This window comes from Egretta garzetta, unplaced genomic scaffold (genome assembly GCF_000687185.1).
Source record: "Egretta garzetta isolate BGI_Z169 unplaced genomic scaffold, ASM68718v1 scaffold220, whole genome shotgun sequence".
Taxonomy (NCBI): Eukaryota; Metazoa; Chordata; class Aves; order Pelecaniformes; family Ardeidae; genus Egretta; species Egretta garzetta.
In genome coordinates this window covers 4,515,977-4,527,631 of record NW_009258414.1, presented here as the reverse complement: position 1 = coordinate 4,527,631, position 11,655 = coordinate 4,515,977, and the positions used below count along the sequence as shown (strand labels likewise).

General features: G+C 36.0%; 1 protein-coding gene across 1 annotated transcript in view; it reads left to right on the top strand.

Moving 5' to 3' along the window:
- The first annotated feature begins 9,849 nt into the window (after window positions 1-9,849).
- PCDH11X (protocadherin 11 X-linked) overlaps window positions 9,850-11,655 on the top strand; it is a 452,326-nt gene continuing 450,520 nt past the window's right edge. The window contains exon 1 of the mRNA XM_035898661.1: window positions 9,850-10,389. Within this exon, the coding sequence (XP_035754554.1) occupies window positions 9,850-10,389 (540 nt within the window). The remainder of the gene's footprint in view (window positions 10,390-11,655) is intronic.

Here is an 11,655-nt window from a genome sequence, read left to right as displayed (position 1 = left end):
GTTAAATATGTATTTACTAGATCTATATTAAGTATATATAATATAATAAGAAATAAATTCATGCCCTTAATAATGTAGCATATGAATTAGTAAGGCTTGATCTTAATCCTTTTAATTATCGCCAGCTGGGATAAAACTCAGATGCTTTTGGTCTCCCACTTAGTACATCACAAGAAATCTTTTATCAAACTGCTTTTAGTTTTCTTTGATATATGTATTTCCTAAAGTTAGAAGAGGAAAAAAGATGGTTCACTTCCTCCTCAGAGAAAATTTTTCTAAAGCCACGCTACACTGCAGCAGTTATTGCTAACACCGCTTGTATATACAGCGCATTGCACTTTGAGCGATCCCCAAAGTGCTTTACAGACTCTAAATACTGGGATTTTTTCCTCATACCACTAGAAGTCTATGCCAACAGTGTTGCACTGAAGTGTCTTTAGGAAAGGGAGCACGGAATAACCTCTCCACCTCCTAAACCTGTGAAGCACCGGCATTTATGCAAGCCAGCCTGTGGTAACTCGGGCCAGAATTTGCAGAGAATTTGTAGTTACTTATTCATGTAAAAGTTAACAGAAAATTACAGGCTCCCTTTGCCCCAGTTTTCTCCACCTGGACGCCTAACGCGAAAGACAATACACACACCTATACCACGCGTTCTACCGAATAGGTTTACTACTTACAAATTTATGTTTGTTAGGTAAGGGTAGTCTCCCTCTCAGCGGGCAGTAGGGGAAGCCCTCGGGTGAGAGGCAGCGCCGCAGGAAGCCGGCTGAAGATGGCGCCGCCCGCTCTTGCGAAGCTTCCAGAAGGAGGCGGCGGGAAGGGGCGGTCACGTGGGGCGGTCACGTGGCGCGGCGCTGAGGCGTGAGGCGGGTGTCGCCATTAAGGTGCTGCTGTCGGTCCGTCTGGCTGGAGGTAGCTGCGAGGGTGTGAGAATGGAGCTAGTCAGCCGTGGTATTTTCTTAGTCTTCCTACAATTTCTACCGCAAGACCTTCCAAAGCTAAAGATGGTGGCTCTGTCGGTGTGTTCAGGTAACGAAAAAGCGAGGGTTTTCCTACAAACTGCCTGAGGGGCTGTGGAAGGAGCAATAAGCGTGCAAGCTGGGGTCAGGGCAAGCCTGTCTGTGAGGAACTGCTAGGACAGGGAGTGGAGGGAAATTCACTTATAACGTTATTTTTCTGTTTTGTCTCAATCTGTTTTCTTGTTGTTTTTTTTTCCCCATAAAATGACTATGGTTTTGTTTTATATTCTAATATAACTTATCTTCAGGTGGTTTTGTGCTGCCCTTGAAAAAGCTTTGTTCTCAAATCATGTTTTCTTAGGAGAGTCTTATATTACATGCTGCAATGTTTTATTCATATAGTATGTTTAGATATGGTCAGTTAGCTAAAAAATGCAATTGGTTCCCTGCTATTTGGACCATACATAAATTAAGAGAAAATTTCTTTTAATACCTGCAATTAGTTCCATGTTTATTATATTCTTGCAGATTCCAGACTTGAGTTTATGATTTATAAATATGTATTCTTTTCTATTGTATGCATATGTTATATGTGACAACTTTGGACAAACATGGTGCTTAGGCTGTTAATTGGGGAGATACATATGCTAAGGTATATAAAAGCTCTTACATGATATATTTTATATTTTAAACTCATGGTCAGTACCTTCTAGTTTGACTCTCATTTACATTTAAGCTATCTTTAAGAAGAACAAAAAGTCCCATGTGAAAATGAGTAGTTATGCTGCCACTTGATGAAAAACACACAGTTTCTTGTCTAAAGACTTCCATGGAGACTATGCTACTGGTAAAATTTTCTTTTTTGCTGTACTGTATAAACTTTTGCTTGGAGGAAATAGACTTAATAGGGAACATCTTGCTTCTGTGCAGTGTTCACAAGGATGAACCTAAAATTGCATGAACTATTTTCTTCCTGTTTTACTGAGGAAGAAGACAATAAGGTACTTAGCTAGTTATTAATTACAATGTTAAGTAATGAAATACGTTAGTTAAGGACTGTGTAAGTGTATGAATTTTGTATGTTTTAACACGATCCTTCGTGAGCCTTACAGCATTGGAAATGGAACAGTGTCCAATTCCAGACCACCTCATGGGAGGTGGCAATAAGCAAATACTAAAATATGTTTTATACATGCTTTGTTGCTGTAATCTGTTGATCCTGTTTTATGTAGGCATGCTGATAACTTGCTGGGCAGGAATTATGGTGAAAGTTCAGCTACTCTTTTCCCTTTAAGTAAGAACTTGTTACTAAAATCTGTGAGAGCATATTCATAGGACACTCAGCCTTCTCTGGGTATGTTATGCTGAGGCAGAGAGAAACTAATGGAAGTATCAGTTTAAGCGATTGAAAAAGAAATGTATAGAAAAAGTAAGATTCTGGTTTCATTTGAAGTCTGATATGTGAATCCTGACACCCAGGAGAACTTTTTTTTTTCCTTCAGGAATTTGATGCAACTAGCGCAAAATTCCAGATATCCTGGGTTTAACAAGAATTGCAAAATATAAATAGAGGATTTTTTTTTTCTTTTTTAAACTCAGGACTTTTTAAAAAGAAAAAAATGCAATATATATTATTTTTATTAGGTTGTTTTTTTTTTACTATAAGTTTTGGGAACAGTGTTCTCACAAATGGAACTTTTTGTTAAATGAGAAGTGTGAGTTAGTGTACCTACATCATCTCTCTGTTTTGAACTGAAGGGGGGGTGGAAGAAGGCAGCTGATTTCTGCTACTCTAGAATCAAGTAATGTTGTTATGTATATGACTGGACTCTAGGCAGAATTCTACTTTGTGTAAGTAGGTAACAGACAACACAGCATTCATGTTCCTATCCTTATTCACAAATACTTGAATTGTTTAGTACTAAAGTGTGTTTTTCTACTATTCAATAATGAAAGTTATTAACTGGTAGCGAGGTAGTAAAGCAAATGCATTATGTATGAAACAGGCGATCTTGACAATTGCCATTTCAAAGGATTTGACATGAGTGACTAAAACCAGATTTACTTTCATTTTTAAGTGAATAAAAATGTGGTTTAAGTTGAAATACATCCAATGATCACATATGTGGTTTCACATAATTTCTTATTGTGATACTGCATTCTCTTGCCAGTAGTTCATGGATGGCTTTTCTTTTGTTTGCTTTAGCAGAGATTTAATTTTCAGATTTGAGGCATGAACAGATTTTCAAGGAACAAAACTAGAGCAATTTTCACTTGATTTGTGAAATGTATTCATGTGTACAAACACACAAATAAAACACTAAGAAAATGACATTATGAATCATACCATTAATAACATGGGTTTTTTATGTTGTTTTTGAAAGTCAGTCATTGAATTTTAGTGAATATATATTTGAGTTTGTAGAGCAATGTGTTAGCTTTGGAGTTGTAACATTCAGCAGCTTTATATAGGGTTTGTGTGTTGGGTTTGGGTTTTTTTTTGTTTGTCTTGTTTTTTTTGTTTTTTTTTTTTTTTTTTTTTTCTTTCTCTAGTTGTTCAGGTATCCCAGTGTTTCTTTCTAAGAAAATGGAAATAGCCATGCTTATCAGGGAGATCTTCACCTTTTTGCCAAGATTTCTGTTCTCAACCATTAGCTTTCGATGCAGGTCTGGTGTAAAACTGTTTCACTGCTAATAGCAGGGCTATCTATTTCCTAGTGTTACTGGTATATAAATAAACTTGATACTGCATATCTTCTGTCAGCATGTCTTCTGAAATCACTTACAGGATATTTTTAAAATATTTGCTGAGCTGTTGCTAGATGCATTTTCCCAAACATAGACTCTACTTACTATTTTAGCAAAAAAGAGACTTCAGCTTTACAGATATTCATTTGAAACAATTAAAAGAAATTACTCTTTTTGCCATCTATTAATGTGATTGAGTTCAATTTGTCCATTCAGCATGCTCGCTGCCTGTTGTGTATTTATAGTTCTGTTCACTGTTTCCAGGATCTTGATACAAGTTTTAATGAGCACTCTTCCTATTAGTTGCAGATTAATATCAGGAATTCTGTTTCAGTTTATCAACTGCTTGTTTTGCACACCTTGGCTGCTTCTCCATATGGCTGCAAGAATCTGCCTTTGGTCATTAGCTTTTTATTTCTTGAAGGGAAGAGTATTTCTTACCTCCTGTGATGGAAAAGTAAAAAAAAAAACCAAACCAAAACCCCAACCAACCCTAAAAATATCCTACTTATAAAGCAGTGAAGACTCTGAGTCAGGAGAGCATGCAACTGTAAGCAAGTTGTGGCTCACACTTACTTAATTCTTTTGTTGACATAAATGGATGTGGGGTGATGTTTTCTCCTGGTGATAAGAATTTCCAGTTACATCTTGTTCATCACTGGAAAAAAATGAAATTAAAGAAACCTCATTGAAGTCAGTACCATCGCGCTAATAAAAAATAGATCAAAGAATAAATCAGTCCCTTAGTGGATTTAGAGAAAAATCATATGAGGGAATGAATTTGAAAGCCTTGATAACATAACAAATTGTCTGTTTCTCTTTGAGGTAGGTCTTTTTCTTTGAATATGATCATGAAATATACTATGTAGGGGAGTGGATCCTGTGGATAAATATTGATGGCTACAAAATAATTTATGTTTGATACATTATAGACAGTGAAAATGAGTTCAGGTTGTTTGCTATTATTTGTGCCTGGCCTTAAAAAAATGAGGGAGATTCCTGCCAGGAAACAGCTTTGTAGCGTTTCTTATTGTCATAAAAAATGGTAAGAACTACCAGTAAAATGTCTACCTTTTTAAGAAATTTAACCACCATCAAAACCAGCCAGGTCCTTAGATGAAACATAGTATGTGTGGTGACAAAGGACAGACATTGCTGTGTTCAGCTATGTTAGGGACTTGCAGGGAAAAAAAAAAATCCACCTCCAAAACACCCAACACTAAAATCTACAGTACCAGAAAAGATCCTACCTAACTATCCAGCAGCTGAGGTCTACAGGATAAAGTTGAAATCCATATCAACATGATTTAGAAATTCAAATCCTCTGGCATATAGCATAGAACTGCTTAATTATCAGTGGACACTTTGGAGGGAGCCTTTGTGAACTGGAGTAGTTGCAAATAGCTCACTTTCAGTGAAATAACATTATAATCATGCTATTGACTGACAAATAGAGCCCATGTCATGGGGATCTTTTGCTCTGAGAAACACTGTTTTAACACAGGGATTTAAATGCTCCTATTTAAGGAGTCCATGGTGGATTAGCAGCAGTAAATGAAAGGGATGTTGTATTGAAAAAATGTGGTATACTAGCTAAATCTGTCCATGTAATTAAAATAGGTTCAGGAATATGAAGATAAGAATGGGAGTGATATTTCAAGGATTGCTTTTCTATTATGATTTCAGTATTTGGATATTGATGTAGTTTTGCGCTTCAATGTAATATTCCTAAATTTTTAAAACAGTCTATAGTATTTTTTTCTTAAAACTTGATATAGCAGTTACAAAATATTACCATAGTTTTGTTTATTGCTGCTCTAAGTCAAATCTGAACCCAGGTGTCAAGAAATAGTGTTGCTTTTTCATCTGAAGTGGACACCTGGACTCTTTACTGCATTTACTACTTTTCTGTGATCCTCTTATGTAAGAAATAGCAGTGGAGTCCTGTAATAAGCTACAGGAATTTTGACTTAGGTGGGACCATATAGAGCCTTGTGTATAAAGAACAGATTTAGATTCTAACTCCACATCATACTGTGTTAGGTAGTTAAAGTTTCTATATTCTGTCTACTTTTTAAGGTATGATTTGACAGCTGCTAAATGAAGATGATAATGAATTATGAGAATATTTAAATTATGCCATTAATATTTTATATGGTAGACAAAAAAGCGTGTATATTTAAGTACATAGATTCTCAGATGAAAGAGATCAAATCTCAAATTGTTTTTTGTTTTTTGTTTTTTTTCCCCTCCTACCCTCTATCTTGTCCATCTGGGCCATTTACCTTATTAGTTACAGAAGTCAGTAGTACAGACATCAGTGCATTCTTTCGAAAGATGGGAAAATGGCTTGGCAAGCTTAATGTTACCTTCTGTTAAACAATTTTATTTGTTCTTAATTTTTTTTACCACTTTAAAAGTGTTAGTGAGTGCTGGAGCTTATGAAAGGTCCTTTAGTCGGAGTAGCTGGACTACTCTATTTAGCCTTCTGTACTTTCTACCTCTCTACTCCAGTCATCAAGAAAGCCCGTTTCCACATGCTGTACTGCGACTGCCTTTCTGCCCAGTTCCTTTCTTTTTTCCTTTTTGTATTTTTATCTTGTCTGTCTGTCTTAGTTCATCTCTAACTTTTTCCACCATCTGTTACCATTCACATGCTCTCTTTTGACAATTTCTCTTAATGTCTTGTTTTGTCTGACTGCCATTTTCATTTATGGTTTCATTAGCCTTTCCTTCCACTATTGGATTTGTATGTATATTGTTTTCCCATTTTGTGGTATGGATATTTATGATATGTTGATAAATGAGAGACATATTAAATATTGTATGTCATTAGAAGTAGTCTAATTTTGTAAATCTCTTGTCAGGATGACGCTTGGTGGCTAGAAAGTACCTCACGCTCTTTCTCTTTGCATTGCTGTTGCCATAGTATTCCTATCAGTGCTATGGCATAAATGACAGGCAACATACAGCTATGACTATATAAATAGGTTTCTTTAACAACAGCACTTTCCCCATGGCATAAGATGTTCCACTCTGTGTCTAAGAGAAAACTTGAGTCGTGTTGGGTTTTTTTCCCCTTAAAGGTCTACAGCTCTAGAAAAGTTAAAGGTTCACAGCTGTTCCTAGAATTATTTAGAAAGATGGGTAAAGACCATTTAAAAATAGTGTGTTCTACAGAAGTTCAAGAACTGTAAGTCGTTGTTGGTTGCTTTTCTACTTTGAGACCAAACAGTTTCCTCTTGAAACTCATACCACTACCTATTATGTGTCTATACCCTTTAGTAGTTCAGGAAAATCTACAGCAGTAAAAGACATTACAAAATGTCATGTTAGCATGTATCTAACAGGTTTATAATAGTGGTTTTCTATTATTTCCATGTTTTAATGTATTTTATTTAATATGACACAAAACATTTTTAATAGAATGGTTCAATCTTTGTTTCATTTTAAAAAAGTAAATAAAAGTATGCATAGTAATGTAATGCTAAGAAGTTCCACCCTGCAGTTTTCCTGACAAACCTCTTTGAGTCCTGCTGTTGTTATTTCATAATCCCTAGAAACCCCACTGTAGTTACAACTGGGGTTATAGGAATTCTCATAAGTTATTTTTAATATAAGTAATCTACTGGTACTATCATAACTTTCAGAATTTATTTGGGAAAGTTTTTCATGAACTCTTTAGACTTCGATTTGTGTACTCATCCTCAAATTGCTTTGTCAAACTTGATAGATAAAACACAAACTTTTGTTTTGGGTGTGACTAAAAATTCTGTGTATCTTCAAAAGCAGAGAGAGAGAAGAAGTGGAGCAGTGTAGTATTAATAACCTTGTTAATAATCAAAAGATTTTTTTTAATAGCATAAGATTATTTATTTGGAAGATTTATATACCTGTCTACACAATATTTTTATATCATTATAATTTCTAGGCACTCCTTACATCAGTTTTGTCACAGAAGAATTTGGGATAGGCACTTGAATTTGGTTTATATTTATGGTGGTTTTTTTTTTTTTTTTTTTGTATTATTTCCTCCCCTCAGAAATGTTTAAAATGCTACTCTGTAAACATCAAGATGTGAAGGGTTTTTTTTCCCCTGTTTTGTTGTTATTCAGTTTAACTTCTAGTAGAGAAGAAAAAATGGCAGAATAGTGCTTTCCATTACGTGTGGAACATGCTACCATTCTAAAATTTTGTTTTGGGCGGAACATGTAAATACCAGCTCTTCATTGTAACCCATATGTTTTTATTTGTGTTTTGCATGGAAACAATGTAAATGTATTTATTTTAATAATACTGGATACAAAAATGTGCTTTCATGAAGTAAGAGCTTTCTGCAGGTCGAATGTACATGGGCAGTTACTTTAGTGGGGTGACAATTGCTGGACATATATTTACAGAAATATAAGACAATGAATAAAGAAAATCATAATAGTCAAACTAATATAGTTGTACGCTATCATCACAGTTCTTCCATTAAACTCATGCTGCTACCATAGTGTTTCCATTCATAATAATCAGTATCTACTGATGACTTCCTTATTTACATATTTAGAGTTTAATTTTACAATGTATTTATAAAATTGCTGTTTATAGTACACTGTTTCATCACTCCTGAATGCCTGTTTAGAGTTGTATTGTGCCCTATATGGAATTACTAAAGTACTGCAAATAAGTTGGTGAATTACTAACATAGCGCAGGTAATGTGGTAACTATGCCACAGAAACTGCATATCCAGTTCTTACCCATGTCAGCAATCTCCTTCGGGTTAATTGAATTACTCCAGTGAGCAATGCCTTTTTTCATAAGTGAAGACTTGCAGGATTGGATTTTTATTTCATGTTGCTCCTTTTGTATAATCATAGAGCCGGAAAATGCTTTACACTTAAATCATACTGACGTGGAAAGATACACCTTGCAGATCTAGTTGGGATGTTCTTTATCTGTTACTTACTCCCAATCAAAATAAGGTTGCAGAGTTGAAATGGAATAGCAGTATTAAATGTTCCTAATCTGTTTCACTGCAAAGTCAAATGCTTTAATTTAAATTACCCTGAAAGTGGTACTGCTGAAAGGCAGTAACTAACGGGTGAAGACAATTACTGGCTTCAGTAATTTCTTCAACCACTGCAACTTGATCTGCAGGAGTAAATCAATCTATGCAATGGCAGGGAGAAGAAAATCAGAAAAGGCAGGAAAAAAATTACATTTTTACCTGCACAATGAAAAGAATGTAGATGAGTTAGTACAGGTATATTTGAAACATGCTAAACCTGTAGAACCTAAAACTTCATTAATTAAAGAAATCATTTTAAATGGGGCTCTTGAACATCTGCCTTACAGAAATGCTATCTTAGATTATCCTAAATTCTGAAAGGGCAGAGTTATACAAAGATTAGGCAAAGCAGCATATCCTGTATATGGAGTTCAACAGAGTGTTTTTTCTCTGCAAGTTCTCACTATACTAGTATCCCTGTGTTAGATTTCCACCCGTTGTTGGCTGAAGTTCACCAGACTCCATCTAGATAACATTTTCTTGCCAATTTAAGTTCCTGTATTAAAAATAGCCAGATTTCTTTGATGTTAACAAATATTACATAATTTTGTCAGTGCAAAACTGCGTGGAAAATTAAGACAAGTGTTCTTGGTTTCCTGTCTCTAAGCAAGAGGTATAAAAAGATCTGGTTCTCAGCAGATGGTTGCTTGCAAACTTCTTACCTACTTTTTTCTTTGGAAACAAAAAAATTGAGGACAATGTGTCAGCGTGTTCAAAGGAAGAGGTTTTCTTAAGGAGCAAAGGGAAATCTCATGCTGGAAATAGGGATTTTGGTATTTATTTCTTCATTTACTCTGATCCAGTTCTAAGATTCTTACCTCAGTGTTTAGTAAACAGTTTTAAGTAAAAATTCATGCAAGAAATTTTATACAGTGAAGAATTGTTGAGTCAAATATTACTTTACTTACAAATAGGGTTTTCAAACCGTTCAGGTTATTTGCTATCGGAAAGGTACTCCTTTCATGTCTCCATTGTTTTAAGAACACAATATTCTGTACGTTTTTAAGAATTTTTCTTTCTTTCTTTTCCTTTCTCCAGCTACTCTTGGCGTTCTACACGAATACTCATTAGTCATTCTGGAGATGGACTTGCTGTCTGGAACCTACCTCTTGGCAGTCTTATTAGCCTGTATTGTATTTCAATCTGGCGCCCAGGAGAAGAATTATACCGTGCGGGAAGAACTGCCTGAAAATGTCCTCATTGGCAATTTGCTCAAGGATCTTAACCTAACGCTGGACCCAGATGTGCCCCTTTCCTCACCACTACAGTTCAAGCTTGTGTATAAGACTGGGGATGTACCTTTAGTACGGGTGGAGGAGAACACTGGTGAGATATTCACAACTGCAAACCGCATAGACAGAGAGAAGCTGTGCTCTGGCATCTTTAGTGAGAATCGCTGCTTTTATGAGGTGGAGGTTGCTGTTTTGCCTGATGAAGTTTTCAGACTGGTCAAGATCAGATTCCTAATAGAGGATATAAATGACAATGCCCCCCTCTTCCCCTCAACAGTTATTAACATCTCTATCCCTGAAAACACAGCAATTAATTCTCGCTATTCTGTCCCATCTGCCATCGATCCAGACATTGGCGTGAATGGTATTCAACATTATGAACTCCTTAAGGTGAGTTTCTTCCATTCTTCTATTTTATTGTCTGTTACTGTCTTCCCACAAATGTTGCCAGTCCTCATCAACCCATTAGAAATAGGAAGCTGTGTACCACAGTAGTGGTGCCCTGCAGATACCTGTCTTGAAATGTTAATCTATGCTGCTGAGTGCATTCTAGCGCATCATATCTTCACTTTGTGTAAAGCTGTTTATGTATGTCTGTCTGTGTAACAGTATGGTGAAACATGCATGTCTTCATCACCTCTCCACCAGCATTCAAAGTGCTCATACACTTTGGCTAACAGTTGTCTTAGAACATGAAAGATGTGTTCTTATTGCCACCAACATGACAGTGCCAAGTGCAACAATATTTTGCATTGGGTTTTTGTCTCCCTCTTGCCTGACTGCTAGATTTGAGCAGTAGAACTTAGCCCGGAAGCTTCTGTCCTGTGATGCTCATCTCTATACTGATGAGCTATTCCAGAATGAAAAAGAGTTAATTTGCAAATGGGCATAATGTCTGGGCGGGCAGAAGTCCAAGATATGCACAAATGCAGGGATAGCAGTGCCAATGGCCTTGTAAGAGCAGGTATTTCATATTCTTTCATATTTTACCCTTTTTAGCAAATGACAGGAGAACTGCAATTAAGGAACAAAAAAATGACATGTAAACGTGGTGCGTAAGAGTGTGTGATTGCTAAATAAAGGATTACTTTCATTTGAGTTTACTTAAGTAGAGCGTTTAGAACAAGAAAGGAACTTACTCTAAAGCTGTTGGGTTATTATGTGGGAAGCTGAAAATGTCTTTACTTCCTTTGATTTGGGTAGTTTTACTGCTCAGCAACCGATCTGACGCCCTTGTTGATGACTGGCAGAACACAGACTATATAGACAAATATATTGCTTGATCAACTAGATAGCTAATATTAACTGATATCAATACTTAGTAACAATTTAATAAAAATAAAGTGCTGCCTTATTTTAGCTCTTTTACATTGCTTACAACCTGAAGTAGTTGTGGCGGTGTGGGTACTAAATAGTGACAAAGACATAAAAATCTATTTCAGAAAACTGCATCCCACTGGACACGTTTGGTTAGCTATCAAAAAACCGAACCCCCACCCATATACGTCTGTCTGCTCTCCGTGTACCCTAGTGTTATATATGTCCATCTGATTCGTGTTAATATTGAACAGTGTTAGGGCCGCATGATGACATACCCTTGTATAACCACAAGCCTAAGAAGGGCAGAGAGGTTAATGTATGTAGTTCTTACCTTGC